General features: G+C 45.2%; 1 protein-coding gene across 1 annotated transcript in view; it reads right to left on the bottom strand.

The window, feature by feature from the left end:
- Window positions 1–750: 750 nt before the first annotated feature.
- WDR59 (WD repeat domain 59) overlaps window positions 751–16430 on the bottom strand; it is a 131588-nt gene continuing 115908 nt past the window's right edge. Inside the window, exons 21-26 of the mRNA XM_017868616.1 lie at window positions 16218–16330; window positions 14687–14837; window positions 14208–14280; window positions 12805–12931; window positions 12196–12338; window positions 751–1605 (exon numbers count right to left, since the gene is read on the bottom strand). Of these exons, the coding sequence (XP_017724105.1) occupies window positions 1370–1605; window positions 12196–12338; window positions 12805–12931; window positions 14208–14280; window positions 14687–14837; window positions 16218–16330 (843 nt within the window). The 3' untranslated portion in view covers window positions 751–1369. The remainder of the gene's footprint in view (window positions 1606–12195; window positions 12339–12804; window positions 12932–14207; window positions 14281–14686; window positions 14838–16217; window positions 16331–16430) is intronic.

Raw genomic sequence — 16430 nt, 5'->3', positions numbered from 1 at the left:
GCTTTCCAGTTCAAGCGATTCTCCTATCTCAGCCTCCCCAGTACCTGGGATTACAGGCTGCCACCACCACGCCCAGCTAATTTTTGTATTTTTAGTAGAAATGGGGTTATACCATGTTGGCCAGGCTGGTCTCAAACTCCTGACTTCAGGTGATCCTCTTGCCTTGGCCTCCCAAAGTGCTGGGATTACAGGCATGAGCCACCACGCCTGGCCTATTTTTAAAGTTTTTTACAGAGATGGGATCTCCTTATGTTGCCCAGGCTGGTCTTGAACTCCTGACCTCAGGTGATCCTCCCACCTTGGCCTCCCAAAGTGCTGGGACTACAGGCATGAGCCACCGCACCCAGCCTATTTTTTAAATTTTTTGCAGAGATGGGATCTCCTATGTTGCCCAGGCTGGTCTCGAACTCCTGAGCTCAGGTGATCCTCCCACTTTTGCCTCCTGAAGTGTTGGGATTACAGGCGTGAACCACTGTGCCTGGCCAAGGGAGACTTTTCCATCCATGCTGCACAGCAATCTCGTTCTCCTTTTGCTAGAAGAAATAAGAAGACTCTTGGGGTTGGGAAGAACCTTAAATGTCAAATTCTATTTTCTCCTGTCAGATGACAAAAGTAAATCAGCATTTCCTTTAAAAATCAGAGCACTGACTTTGGTCCTATTCAAAATAGCTACCTTCAATTAGAAGTAGGGTAAAAAATGATTCACCAAAAATGTTGTTTAACTTTCTCTCTCTTCTTTTTTTTTCAAATAATTACTAGAATTTTATTAGCCAAGGGATAACAGCTGGAGGAGAAATAACAAACAAAAAATACATCTTAAGAATCCTTAAGTACAGTGCATATTTACAATTTAAGTGTCATATTTTAGAAGGCCACTGTCCATCAGCTCAGTAAATGTACCAGCTTCTAAAGCCACAATGCCACAGGCCCATTTGTTGATTCAATTCCGACCAACTGTCCTCGGCCTCAGGAGGCTGTCTTTTCCATCTGACTCTGGTCTCTCTGTTGGCATCAGGAGAACACCGCTCCGTGGTTTAAGGCTAACACCTTACAGGGTAACATCGGCCCTGGAGCCAGGTGCTGTTCTCCATGAAAACCTCCCCCTTGGTAGCTCAGCCGACATAGACAACACACAAGTGCAGCTCTGCACTTCTGCCCTCATCTTCCCACAGTGACATCCACGCCAGGTAGCCAAACAGAAGAGAAGGCAGAGGCCCACCAAGAGCTGACACTGCACAGTCCTGGGGGGACCATCCTCCCGTATCACTGGGGACGAATGGAGGTTCTGGAGCCCCTCCCCTGACAGACAGCTTGTCAGCGGCATTCATGGGTCATCTGGGATTTCAGACAACACCTGTGGTCTGTAGGTTCAGAAAGTGCTTTCAAGCAGGCAGTGGCACCCACACCCAGTGGGACACACCTCCTGGGTCCGAAACCACTCCATCATGTGGCTGGTATGGCCACCGTGCCCACAGGTCAGGCAGAAATTGGACGATCCCCGCACAGCCACATGGCAGATGGCACACTGGAACGTGAAGCCTTTGCAGATGGCACACTGCGTGCCACGGACCTCACTCCGGCAGTGGCTGCAGTACACGCCGAACTCTGGAAATGGGCAGGGACGGGCAAAACAAGAGGCAGCATGAGTTTAGTTCTGAAAAAGGAAACTGGGGCTTGCCAGGAAGAAGGACGTCTCCTCTTAGACTCCGGCAGATTCTTAGACCAGTGGTTTGCATTTTCTGTTTTTTTGGTTTTTTCTTTTTGAGACAGAGTTTCACTCTTGTCGCCCAGGCTCGAGTGCAATGATACAATCTTGGCTCACTGCAACCTTCACAGCCCGGGTTCAAGTGTCCTGCCTCAGCCTCCCAAGTAGCTGGAATTACAGGCGCCTGCCACCACCCCTGGCTTAAGTTTATATTTTTAGTAGAGACGGGGTTTCACCATGTTGGCCAGGCTGGTCTCGAACTCCTGACCTCAGGTGATCCACCTGCCTTGGCCTCCCAAAGTGCTGGGATTATAGGCGTGAGCCACCGTGCCCAGCCCATGTTCTGTTTTTTGTTTGTTTGTTTGTTTGTTTTAAATCAGAACTCCTTCTGAGCCACTGCACCTGGCTGAGTACTGTATTTTCTCAGGGGTCTCACGTGGAAACCCAGTGCCCCACAGCAGGGGGCAGGTGCATCTGATGCCTCTTCCCACCCTGACGGCTGGCAGGGCCTGGCACGCAGGAGATGTTGAACAGGTGAAAGAACTGAATGACTTAGTAGTAACGCTTCAGCAGAGGGCAGACTGGTTTTACCAACGCCTGCTACTGTGCACTCGCCACCGGCCCAAGTCAGGACACCACGTGCTGCTCCATCGCCGGGCAAGGACTGGTTCCACTGGGCTACCCCGAGTGAAACCTGCTCTGTCTACTGTGCTGGCAATAATCTCCTCATCAACTGACCCTCCCGCCTCTGCTGGCCTTTGGATGAAAGGCCATTTCTTACTTAAGTCCGCTGACTGCAGGGGCAGTGGGGTGGGGACTGGGCCCCATCACCACCTCCAGACCATGACCTTCTGCCGGAGGCCAACATCATCCAGCTTCACTAGCCTTTCCCCCTTTTCTCTGTGTCATCTGCGGACATTCTGGAGACACACCTCGATTCACTGAAGACTTGTTCTTGGCTCTCAATTTTCTCTCTACCCTAGATCTTAGCACAATCCTGGAGGTCTCCCAAACCTACACCACTAACCCTGTGCCCACCTGGCCATTCAGGTCTTTGCCCTCGTCCCTAACCCACCACCACTAACCCTTTGGTCCACCTGCCCCTTTCTTCGAGCTGCAGTTTGCCCTTTGGCCAACCTGAATTACATGGACTCACTTTATAATAATCACTTATTTTACAAATGCCTTCAATTCCTTTGCCCATCTCCTGCACCACCTGGCAAAACCTCTACCCTGGATGAACCATATCACCTGCCCACTCCATGCCTGCCCACAAGAGGCTGAGCAATCCTGCAGAAAGGCCCATGGTCAAGAAATGCATCTCACTTCATACACACGATCACCAACAGACACAACACCTAGCCCTGCACAGAGCCTGTGTTTCCCTTCTGTCCCTGAGATGGTGACTTCGGGCCTCTGCCACATTCTGCAAACTCCTCCCTCAGGCCTTTTCTCCCCACTCCTGCACCTGCCGGCCTCTTCTCTCACTTCCCCTCATCATTACACCAGGCATCTTACAATCTCCCACCTCTCCTTCCCTCTTACAACGGAGGGAGGGTCCTTTCTTCCAGCAGAACTGGCTGCTCTGTTGAATGACAATTGGTGGTTAGAAAAATACGCCAGTAAAAACTCCTCTGATATGTGGTACCTAAGGGCATATTTTATGATAGTCCCAATTAAGGCAAATCCTGAGACAAATCAGACTAGTTTGATAATTTTGGTTTAAAAATAGCTACATCTTCTCCCTCTAAGCATAATTTTTTATATTATGTACAAACTTTGGTTATATTCTCATGAAAAGCCTAATTAGTTGAAAACTCTCAAATTTTCATTACTGGTTTTATTGGCCAACATTTCACATTAAGAGAATGCAAATATTGTGCGTTCAGGTAAATTTAATTCTAATGTTTAAAAGGGTTTGTTCTTTGGTACTTGAGAGAACTGTAAACTTAATTATTCTCCATATCTATCTGGGTAAAATTATTAAAATGTCATCTCATAGTATCATTAATAATTGTGTTTCTCTACAGGGAATCAGATTAAATATAGTTTTCAAGATCCTTATTAACTTTAAGACCCTGAACTAATATTTCATTTCATTAATTAGTGAATGATCTTTGGGGGGATCTGGACAATTTCTAAGGAGATCTAAATTCACAAAGACAGAAAACACTAAAACCCCAGGACGCGCTCCCTTGCCTTTTCCCGGTATATACGCAATGGGATGGCTCAGCAGACGAACCGGTTGAGAAGGATGGGCAGACGCCCGTGGGCCTTGCTGGTGCGCGCCTCCTCTCACCACTTTAGGGCATACAAAGGGATGTGGAATGTGTTCCCCAAACAGAGCTGGCAAGGTGTCTCACATCTGGTTGTTTAGAATTTTCCCTGACAATCCACTAATAGTGTCGGTGGCTAATGGTTCCAGGTTTTCTCTGGGTCTCTGAGGGAAGAAGAATGACTCTGGGGAGGCTGGGGCTATACTAGATACAAATTGCAAAGCAGATACCACTTGCAAGTATGAGATATGAATCTGTATTCAAAATAATTGATGTGTTCTGTTAGTTCATCAAAGAAATGTTCCAGTTTTATGAAAACGATCAATCAACGGGGTGAGGGTATTGTCTTACTGAATGTGCTGATAAAGTTAGTATATTTTAAAGTTAAAATATTTAAATTTGCTGGTTTTGCGTACATCTCAAAACACACACACGCACACACAAACACACAAAGGTATCTTAACATTTTTAAACAAAATCAAATGATATACACTTTAAGAGGAAAAAAACAATACTTCCTAAGAAAACTGTTTAGTGACGAAGAAAATGTCAAATGTGATTCTTACAGCACCAAAATAATCTCACTTGACAGCTGGTTAATTTCTGGTGCTTTTTGTCATGCTTTTGAATTACATTAAACGAAAATCTACTTCTGAAAAGTCTAGGGTTCTTAATTATTTGCTGCTGTGTTTATTTATTTATTTTTCTTTTTATTTATTTATTTATTTTTTGAGATGAAGTCTCGCTCTTGTCACCCAGGCTGGAGTGCAATGGTGTGATCTCAGCTCACTGCAACCTCCACCTCACGGATTCAAGCGATTCTCCTGCCTCAGCCTCCCGAGTAGCTGGGATTACAGGCACCTGACAACATGCCCGGCTAATTTTTGTATTTTTAGTAAAGAGGGGGTTTCACCATGTTGGCTAGGCTGGTCTCGAACTCCTGACCTCAGGTGATCCGCCTGCCTCGGCTTCCCAAAGTGCTGGGACTACAGGCGTGAGCCACTACACCCCACCTGCCGTGTTTATTTTAAATATCATCATTCTGAACTAAGTATGTTACAATGTCTTGTCTTTAGGCATATAATAACTTATGCTTATATCGAATCACCTCTGACAACTCTTTCTCAAACTGCCTTTTCCCAAATTTGGAAAAACAAAGCTCTCACTGTCTTCTACACATGTCGGCTACACGTAGAACTCTCCAGATGACAAGTGGCCAACACTACAGATTTGTTCCCTCACTATAGGAAGGAGGGAAGCCAGAAATGATTGGGAATGTCTGGCATTCTCTATCCTTTTCATAGTTTAGCATTATTGTAAAAGCTCTTGTGTTTATTAAACCCACAATATGAGAAATCAAATAGGGAAGTTCAACCTCCCTGGGGAACTTTACTCAAGTGCAAGATTATTAATGGGAATTTTTCCGCAACTTCTTTCAAGATCAATAGAAGGATACTCATGTCTGTTACAAAGACTGGCATATCTTTCAACAAATTTATTTTTTAAACTTATGTTTAAAATGAAAATACAGTACTTGGCCGGGTGCCGTGGCTCTCGTCTGTAATCCCAGCACTTTGGGAGGCCAAGGTGGGTGGATTACCTGAGGCCAGGAGTTCGAGACCAGTTTGGCCAACACGGCAAAACCCATCTCCACTAAAAACATAAAAATTAGCTGGGCGTGGCGGTGCACACCTGTAATACCTGGAAGGCTGAGGTAGGAGAACTGCTTGAACCTGGGTGGCGGAGGTTACAGCAAGCCAAGACTGCACCACTGCACTCCAGCCTGGGCGACAGAGAGAGATCTTGTTCCCCCCACAGCACCCACTCCACCAAAAAAGAAAACAATAGTAAAAAGAAAATACAGTACTCCTTTTGTTTGGCAATAACCTTACAAACATTTTATGGGATGAATTAAAAGAGCGTGGAGATTTGTCAATATCCTCAGAGCCCAAAATATTTTAGTGTTGGGGAATCACTAACTGAATCCTTAGGAAATGATTACGTGTTTTTCTGCTCCATATGATACTGTTATCATAAACTAGCCAGAGCCATTTCGCATTATTGCCAATTGCCAGTTTCTGCTTTTGCCTCACACTTGCCTAAAGTCACCTGCTATAAACAATAGGTCATAAATAGAAACTTATAGAAGACATGTCAAAATAAAGCCTCTTTAGGCACCAATAAAGGTACTCTTCACTACTGATATTACTGAAGAGATTCCTGAATACCAACTTTCCAAATAAGCTGACACCAGCCAGAAGCAGTTTCTCACGCCTGTAATCCCAGCACTGTGCGAGGCCGAGGTGGGGGTATCCCTTGAGCCCAGGAGTTTGAGACCAGCCTGGGCAACATGGCGAGACCCCATCTCTACAAAAACATTTTCCAAAAAATTAGCCGGGCATGATGGTGTATGCCTGTGGTCCCAGCTACTCGGGAGACTGTGGTGGGAGGGTTGTTGAGCCCAGCAGGTCGAGGCTGCAGTGAGCTGTGATCATGCCTCTGCACTGCAGCCTGGGTGACAGAGTGAGACCCTGTCTCAAAAAACAAACAAGCCAAACACCATTGCCACCAGGAGACACTTGTCAGGCTGTGGAATGGATCAGGATTTCTAGGACTTTTTGGTTCAGAAGCAGATGACTTTAGTGAAAGCAGATGGGTAGAGAATCCAAGATAATCAGAACAAGAATTACTTAGCAGGGACTGAATACAACTGATGGAAAAATTTAATTCTGGCTAATGATCTATTTTCTACTAGAAAGGAGAAAACATTCTTTCTTTTTTCTTGCTCCATCTCTACCCCTCAGTTTAACACATTATAAACACTGAAATGAAACACTCTGACAATGGTATCTTGTTCCAATTACCTTCAGGAGGAAAAAAATCCAAAAAAGATCTTAATATAGACTATAAGATACCAAATCATTAGGAAAACCTTAGAACAATAATTCCATAGGAAATATCATATGTTGATTAACCTCATCTGCAGAAGTGCTCAGAACAATGGGTAAGTACCACACAAAGGCCTTTTCTTTCCATGACAAAATATTTATACAGGTTCAGTGAGTCTGCTGGGGCTGGGTGTGGCGGCTCATGCTTCTAATCCCAGCATGCTGGGAGGCTGAGATGGAAGGATCACTTGAACCCAAGAATTTGAGACCACAATGGACAACATAGTGAGACTCTGTCTCTATTTTATAAAAATTTAAAAAATAAAAAACAAAAGAAGCTGCCCTCCTACTTATCACGATACACATGGATAGATCAAATTTACAGCCAAGGTCATGCCCAAAACATCACATTTAGATTCAAATCTCATTTAAATTAGGTATGATACGGCCAGGCACGGTGGCTTACGCCTGTAATCCCAGCACTCTGGGAGGCCGAGGCGGGCGGATCCCGAGGTCAGGAGATCGAGACCATCCTGGCCCACATGGTTAAACCCCGTCTCTACTAAAAATACAAAAAAATTAGCCGGGCACGGTGGCGGGCACCTATAGTCCCAGCTACTCGGGAGGCTGAGGCAGGAGAATGGCGTGAACCCGGCAGGCGGAGCTTGCAGTGAGCCGAGATTGCACCACTGCACTCCAGCCTGGGCGAAAGAGCGAGACTCCATCTCTAAATAAATAAATAAATAAATAAATAAATAAATAAATAAATAAAATAAATTAGGTATGATAAGTCATTAAGAAGGGGAGGAGATTGCTTCATACGTGGACATGAAGCCCACAAGTCCTCCCAGGAAACTTCTTTGGCTTAGGGAATCCCAGCCTTGCACAAAGTACAGATGTCATTTCCTGACAGGCCAGAAACACTGACTACCCTGAGGATCACAGGTAAGAGGCACAGGACGACAGGATAGGTTTTGCCGGTGAAACTTGATAAGGGTGAAATGAATCATTCTTGGGTCCTAACGGACAAACTAATAAAGACCATAAAAATACTCCCAGCACATAGAACAATCAAAGTATGATTCCAAGGCTTTTCAAAACTTCCAGGAGGAAGCGAACTCCAAAGGTGCAGGATCATATGGCTCCAGTCTGTTAACTATACAACAAAAAGTCTTGTGTGTTAATCAACATCACCTATTACACAAAAGTAAATAAAACTGGCCAAAGAAATAAGACGTTAAATTAATATACTGAACCAATAAACTGCTGAACGAAATTTAGGTGAGCAGCTCTGTGCCTCTAGGGAGGGAATCCTCCCCATGCGGAGGCTGGGAAAGCAATCGCTTTGCTCTGCCACCATTAAGACCAAGCACATCACATACCACAATCAGAAACAAAAACAAAAAAAACATCTCGTATCTTGAGACTTTCTTTAAGGGAATACTCTATCTAAGAGTATCCCCACAAAACGAATGAAACCATGAGCCCCATCTGTAAATATTGAATCCCAATGAAACTAACTTTGTCCCTCAAATTTGCTATGCTGAAGTCTGTGGATATGGGATGATCAAGGAGGTGGAAGTTGCAGTGACCCGAGATTGTTCCATTGCACTCCAGCCTGGGCGACAGAGTGACCCCCCCTAAAAAAAAAAAAAAAAAAAAAAGAAAAGAAAAGAAAATACTTCTTTTACTGCTTTTGTCTGTGAGTCCATCTTTTACAATCCTGCCGTGCTTTATAAACCTTGTGACATTGCTTTTATTGAAATTAGGATACATTATTCATCCTTAACTACCATTAAGTCTTCCTGAGTTTGTATTTCAGACTCTCTGACTGCACTACAGACATCTTGACCCGCCAAACCACACTTTTTATTTCTTTGTACATCCCACAGAATCCAGCATGACACTTTATAAAAGCAGATGTCAATAAGGGTTTAGCTGACTGATGGGCTGATACATCAGCTCTGTATCTCCATGATTCATATGTTTTCCTGAAAACTAATTTTTAAAAGACAAATTGCTCCAGGCTATCATTAATCTTTTCCTGAGATACTTTCATTCATTTAGATGCTCTGAAAAAATATGTTGCCCAGATAGCATTTTGTGTCTTTACATTTCTTCAAGTACATATACCAATATAATCTCTGTTAAAATAATCCTTGAAATTCACTACCTAAACCTACATATTACTCTAGTTTGTTTCTTGAAATAGAAACTACCAGGTATGGTGTCTCACATCTGTACTCCCAGCACTCTAGGAGGCTGAGGCAGACGCATCATTTGAGGCCAGTAGTTCAAGACCAGCCTGGACAACATGGCGAAACCCCATCTCTACCAAAAATACAAGTGGTATTTGTATTGTATTTTACTATCTCAACTAAAGATTCCTATTAATTGTATTGTATTTTAGTGTCTCTACTAAAAATACAAGTGGCATGGTGGCGGGCGCCTGTAGTCCCAGCTACTTGGGAGGCTGAGGCATGAGAATCGCTTGCACTTGGGAGGCAGAGGTTGCAGTGAGCCGAGATCACGTGACTGCACTCCAGCCTGGGCAACAGAGCGACACTCTGTCTCAAAAACAAAAAAAAGAAAAGAAAAGAAAGGAAAAGAAACTATATCTACACAATTTAAAAGAGTCAAATCATTCTACACATCTTATTACAAAACCCAGCATTCCCTGCCACTGCCCACCTCATCACTCCCTAGATGAAATGCTTTCCATTTATTTAACTGTTTCTTTTTTGTTGTAGACTAGAGTGCAGTGGCACAATCTCGGCTCACTGCAACCTCTGCCTCCCGAGCTCAAGTGATCCTCCTGCCTCAGCCTCCCAAGTAACTAGGACTACAAGCATGTGCCACCATGCCCGGCTAATTTTTGTATTTTTAGTAGAGACAGGGTTTCACCATGTTGGCCAGGATGGTCTCGATCTCCTGACCTCGTGATCCGCTCATCTCAGCCTCCCAAAGTGCTCGGATTACAGGCATGAGTCACCATGCCCGGCCACACCCATTTTTAATCTCACTGTCAAGCCACGTCCACAGGTCCCTGAGCCACGTGAGGGTTCTGCAGTGTGTTTTGTGCTTCTGACAACAGTTCAGGGTTCAGCTTTATCAGGCCCTGCAAAATCAGCTGCCACTAAGCTATCAGCTTCCCAGATCCCAAATTTTATTACCAACATTACTTCTTGTACAGTTAAGCTTTTCAGAAGAGCTCTGTACAGACATTTTGGTGGGGTCCTGGAGAAGAGGAAATCAGTGTATGTTTAGTCCACTACATTTGGCAGCCTTCCACTTCATTCTGTACAACACCTCTCTCTGCTCAGTCTTGCTTTTCCTCAACACTCACTAGGGTCTCATTCTAACTCTCTCTGCCTTGTTCTTCCTCTAGGACCCAAGCTCCAGGTATCGGTTTCTCTCAAGGCCCAGCGCGGGCGGCCTCTCCCTGCACTCTTCCTTCCCAGCCCCAGCTGGGTGGGTCAACACACCCATTCCCACAGCTGGAATGCCATTCACATGCTGGGGATCCCGAAATCCCAGTTCTAGCCCCAATCTCTCCTCTGAGAACCCAACTCACACCCAACTGCCTATGCAACTTCTCCAGTCCAATATCTCACACATATCACTGACTATCCCAAGCTAAGCCCACAGCGTTCTTCCAGTTGTTTCCATCTGGGAAGCTGGTACTGCCATTGACCCAGTCGCTCATGCTGAAAATCTAGGAATCATCCAAGTTTCATCTCTCTTCCTGATCCCATATCCAAGTTATAAGTAAGTCACACTGAGTCTAGCTCTACAATATATTTTAACCCATCCATCATCTCTCTCAAACTCCAGCAATGCCACCCATAGACCGGGCTGACCGCCTCTGACCACTACAACATCTCTGAACCGGCTTCCGGCTTCTGCTCTGCCCTCCTCCCATCCTTTTTTCATAGGAAGGCCATAGTGACCCTCTTAAAACACAACCCAAGCACGCTGCTTACTTCTTATGCCCTTGGAAGCTTACCATTGGACTTGGATACAATTGAAATTCTTTTTTTTTTTCTTTTTTGAGACAGAGTCTTGCTGTCACTCAGGCTGGAGTGCAGTGGCATGATCTCGGCTCACTGCAACCTCTGCCTCCTGGGTTCAAGCGATTCTCCTGCCTCAGCCTCCCAAGGAGCTGGGATTATTGGCGTGTGCCACCACACCTGGCTAATTTTGTATTTTTAGTACAGACGGGGTTTCACCATGTTGGCCAGGCTAGTCTCAAACCCCTGGCCTCAAGTGATCTGCCAGACTTGGCCTCCCAAAGTGCTGGGATTACAGGCATGAGTCACCATATCTGGCTGAATCCGAATTCTTTACTACAACTTACAAGCACCTGCCTGACTCAATCCTAAGTACTCTACACTCTAATTTGATACCGCTCTTCTCCCCACTGTACTGCAGCCACACTGTGCGACCTTCCTTCGCTTGTTCACAACGACAGTCATTTCCCTGGGGCCTGACCCTCAGTGTGGGACGCTCTTTTCACCACTCTGCACTGATGGCTCCATGGTTCCTTTAAATCTTCAGACCGCAGCTCCTTGGAGGCCTTCCTAACACACCTCAATTCCTCTTTTAAGATTCTCCCTCTCTGTTCTCCCTGCCCCCACATCGTTTTCGTTTGCTTGTGAATATTTATTTGAAATTATTTAATATCCCCCCCCACTCAGTTGTAAGCTCCATGCAGGAAAGGAATGTGTGGGCACTGTGCCTAAGAGGAGTTGGACACATAGAGGAATAAATGAAGAAATATCCATCCCTCTGATCCATGCTGGAGTACTGTGTATAAACTACTTCTGTTGCAATAGAAATTTCATCCTGGACCAGGCGCCATGGCTCACACCTGTAATCCCAGCACTTTGGGAGGCCGAGGCGGGCATATCACCTGAGGTCAGGAGTTCGAGACCAGCCTGGCCAATATGGTGAAACCTCATCTCTACTAAAAGTACAAAAATTAGCCGGGCATGATGGCAGGCACCTGTAATCCCAGCTACTCGGGAGGCTGAGGGAGGAGAAGTTTGAACCCGGGAGGCAAAGGTTGCCGTGAGCCAAGATTACACCACTGCACTCCAGCCTGGGCGACAAGAGTGAGACTCCATCCCAAAAAAAAAAAAAAAAAGATTTCATCCTGTTATGAAATGCAAGGGCTTTTCAGAAGCTTGGAATAGACTCAAAATGCCTCAGAAATTTCTGCTTAGAAATGAGAAGCTGAAACTTCATTCCAAGTCTGATGCTGTGGACAAATTAAATTACAGGATCTTTCAGACAGTGACAGGAAGAGAGAGAAATGCATCCTCACCGATCCCTTTGTGCGGGTCAGGAGGACAGGAGACAAACTTCAACACTTCGGCTCGCTTCTCTCTCAGACCCCAACGGTAGAGGATTTCCCCATAGCATTTCTTAAAGTCATCAAATTGCTGGGTGTTGGCGGGGTCCAGGAGCCTGGAGAAAGTTAAAAAGATTTCCTGTCAGATCCTTTAAGAAAAAATAAGCTTGATCCTAAATGGCACTTAATATGCCCTTCTTAAAGCAACAGTCCTGGCTAGGCACGGTGGCTCACACCTGTCACTCCCTGCACTTTTGGAAGCCGAGGCTGGCAGATCACTTGAGGTCAGGAGTTTGAGACCAGCCTGGCCAACATGGTGAAACTCTGTTTCTACTAAAAACACAAAAAATTAGCCGGACATGGTGGCAGGTGCCTGTAGTCCCAGCTACTCAGGAGGCTGAGGCAGGAGAATCACTTGAGCCTGGGAAGCAGAGGTTGCAGTGAGCCCAGATTCCGCCACTGCACTCCAACCTGGCGACAGAGTAAGACTCTGTGTCAAAAAAAAAAAAAAAAAGCACAAGAGTTGTGATTGTGGAGAAACTGGAGTCTGGCATCGCAGCTCTCACCTGAGAGGATGGTTACCTTTTATTTTTATCATGCTGGTCGCGTTCCCGCTCCCGGGGATCACTGCAGGTCAGACTCCCAAAGCGGAGCTCTTCCGGCGAGGATTCTCCCCAAGGGGAGGACAAGTGCTCTGCCTCTCTTCCCGCTGAAGAAAATCAAATGCAAAGGGAAGATGGCAATCAGAGAAGGCATGGAAAATATCTGAAAAGTCTCATAAGACCGCATGTGGCCAATGGATTTCCCAGAAGAAAAGTAAGTGAGGCTGAATATTCTGAGAAATATAACTAAACAGAACTCTTTCCTACCCTTACCTTTTTGCCCAGGTATTTATTACTAAGAGAACCTGATAGCTAAGTACACACACAGGATGCTAAAGCAAATGATGGGCTGGGCATGGTGGCTCAAGCCTGGAATCCCAGCACTTTGGGAGGCCGAGGCGGGCAGATCACCTGAAGTCAGAGATTTGAGACCAGCCTGATGAACATGGTGAAACCCCGTCTCTACTAAAAAAAAAAAATACAAAAAGTAGCTGGGCTACTAGCACATGCCTGTAATCCCAGCTACTCGGGAGGCTGAGACAGGAGAATTGCTTGAACCTGGGAGGTGGAGGGTGCAGTGAGTCGAGATCACACCACTGCACTCCAGCCTGGGCAACAGAGCAAGACTCCATCTCAAAAAACTAAATAAATAAATAAATAAAGCAAATGATGGCATAGAGATAGAGTGGAATGTTATGTAGTCATTATTTATGAAGACTTTTTGAACAATATTTGCTCATGATTTAATTAAAAACAGAACACAAAGTCACATATATGGAATGACCACACTCCTGCACACAAAGAATGGATGGAAATGTTCTAGAACGTTAATGGATGCTATTCCTAGGTGGGAGATCAACGATTACAATTTTCTTCTCTAATACTTCGTGTTTGCTTTTCTTCACTGGGCATGAGCTACTTTTGAAATCAGAAAAATTAAGATCATTTTAAAAAATTGTTTTTTAAAAAAAATCCAGGAAATACAAATACACCTACTCCGCAAATAGCTTTATGATCAGCTGTATTTGTCTACTCTGAAAGCGTTCGTGGGCAGGGGTAGGTGGCAGATGAACATGGAAAGGGCATGTGAAGGAGAAAGGATAAGGGTTGGATTTTGGGGGTGAACAGTGGGAAGTCCCATTGTCAGTTTCTCCAGGTTTTGAGATGGAAAGCAACACAGCAAAAGGCACAAAGACCCCCAGAACGTGGCCTGTTCAACATGCAGAGCCAGGCCTCCGGCAAGAGTATCCCTATCACAGTAAATGTAAAGAGAAATAAGAAACAAGAAAAAAATATGGAGACTAAGCATCAACTAAAGCTTACATATGCACAGCTATCAGAGAACTAAAAATCCAGCGTGGGCTAAGTCATTTCCATACAAACCTATGTTCCAGCCGCCAGTGTTGAGCCCTGGGTCTGACATACTGGAGCACGAACCAGAAGAGGTAAAGCTAGGCTACAGATGGGAAGAGAAGAACCAACAGGACTAGCATCAGAATACTGTTCCCCATGACAGTTCACATTAAGAAAACAGCAGGCCAAGCGTGGTGGCTCATGCCTGTAATCCTAGCACTTTGGGAGGCCAAGGAAGGGAAAACACCTGAGGTCAGGGGTTCGAGACCAGCCTGGCCAATATGGTGAACCCTCATCTCTACTAAAAATACAAAAATATACCGGGAGTGGGGGTGCATGCCTGTAATCCCAGCTATTCAGGAGGCTGAGGCACGAGAATTGTTTGAACCCAGGAGGTAGAGGTTGCAGTGAGCTGAGATCGTGCCACTGCACTCCAGCCTGGGCAACAGGGTAAAACTCTGTCTAAAAAAAAAAAAAAAACAGACAAAACCAGAAAAGGACAAACTTACATATCGACTATGGGACACCACAAGATTAGAAGAACGGTTGGGAAAAGGCCCAAAGGGGTTTGGTATCCCCTGAGGCCGAGACTGGGCTTCGAACACGCTACAGAGCATTGCCAGCGTCTGGACATCCCGGAGCTGGCAATAGTGAGCCAACCTGAGGAAAAGGTGAGAGGAAAGAAGACAAGTCAGGAGGAGGGACTGAGGAGGAACACGATCACAGTCATGGCGTGTTACTGCCACAGGGGTGGGACGGGAGGATTCTTGATTCGGCCTCAAAAACCCGTCAGGAATGGGGGCTTTCTACAGATCCAGTGGTTTGACCTACTTTGAGTTTGCCTAAACTTGTTTTGGAATACAAGGCATCGACGTATTACACATGATCTAGAGGATGCATCTCAAAGCCTCTGGCTAACATTCAGGCATGGGCTTAAACACGAATTGGCTTCTCCAAGAATTAAGTGGACTAACCTGACATCTGAACGAGCCAATACATGCTATCTCTGTCCTCCCAGCTCCAAGGAAGAATCACACTGCTTTTGGGGGATTCCCATACATGTCATTTCTATAACCTAAAGCTACATGGAGGAGCCCAGAGGACACTGGACCACCACAGTATGCTGGCAGGCAATCGACTTTGGAGGTGCAGTTATGAAGATGAGCTATGAGGTAAGAACGACAAGGAGTGTCTCTACCCTGTAGGCACTCATATCCCCTTTGTCTTTTCAGGAAGGTTATGCTAGAATGTGAGTAAGGAATCAGGGGGGCTTTGCCTTTAAGAGTGAATAATATTACTGTCTTCGTATCACTCAATGTCTACTATTTGTGTTTTCACACTCACTATCTTATTTGAGTCTCACACAAAGTAGGTAGAGCAAACCTTATCATCCCTGTGTTAGCGACAAGGAAACGGAAGCATGAACACGTGTCCCGGGGTGGCCTTAATGCATAAATAAAACCTCAATCTGAAGGCAGGAGCGTTTCTCTCCCCAGACCCTGGGCCTCCAAGTTATGGAGATTCAAATGGTTTTACTTGGTGTTAAATTATATTGTATAGTGTATTCCAGTTTGCCACATGTCAGTGCAATAAACTGAACACAAAGGCAATGTTTTCTCGAATTGCCTAACAGGGTGAAAGTGTCGTGGTCTCTGGCAAACATGAACACCAACACGCAGTTCTCTAATCCACTCTCAAAGGGGAGACCCTAGAGCTTTCAAGAAGAAACTTACCATCTCATGAGCTCAAACTCCTGTGTTCAGACTGACGTGATTTGTGGACTAACGCATGAATCTCTAAAGGATACATGAGTCTCAGGGGTCTCAAATCCTTGTTATACATGACAAGAATTGTATAGTTCTGTCTGCTGTAAGAAGTTGTTCTGTACAGAAATTATGTCAGCACTGAAAGGAAAGATCCTACTCCTTCCTTTCATTCCTCGGGCCTCTGCACCTCTCTCTTAGGTGATGACATTTCAAGTGTTTACAGACCAAAAACGGACATCACTCATTTTTCTCACTTTTAGCTCTCAAAACCTACAGGGACTCCAGCAGCTGCCGCCCAAATGGATGTCGAGCCCAGGGTGTTTCCAAATCTGGGTCAGATTTCGGACCAAGGCAAAGATCTGTAGCTACCGTAGCCAGCGACCAAACCTGGACAGATCAAAGAGAAATACAAACTCAAACTGGAAAGGACAAGAACCGAAACTGTGAAGCAACCCCACCTGTCTTCCATTGAAAACCCGATGCCTTG

Source organism: Rhinopithecus bieti, unplaced genomic scaffold (genome assembly GCF_001698545.2).
Source record: "Rhinopithecus bieti isolate Rb0 unplaced genomic scaffold, ASM169854v2 scaffold_2574, whole genome shotgun sequence".
In the NCBI taxonomy this organism is placed as follows: Eukaryota; Metazoa; Chordata; class Mammalia; order Primates; family Cercopithecidae; genus Rhinopithecus; species Rhinopithecus bieti.
Note: the sequence above shows the minus strand (reverse complement) of the source record. Positions and strands in the feature narration are given on the sequence as shown.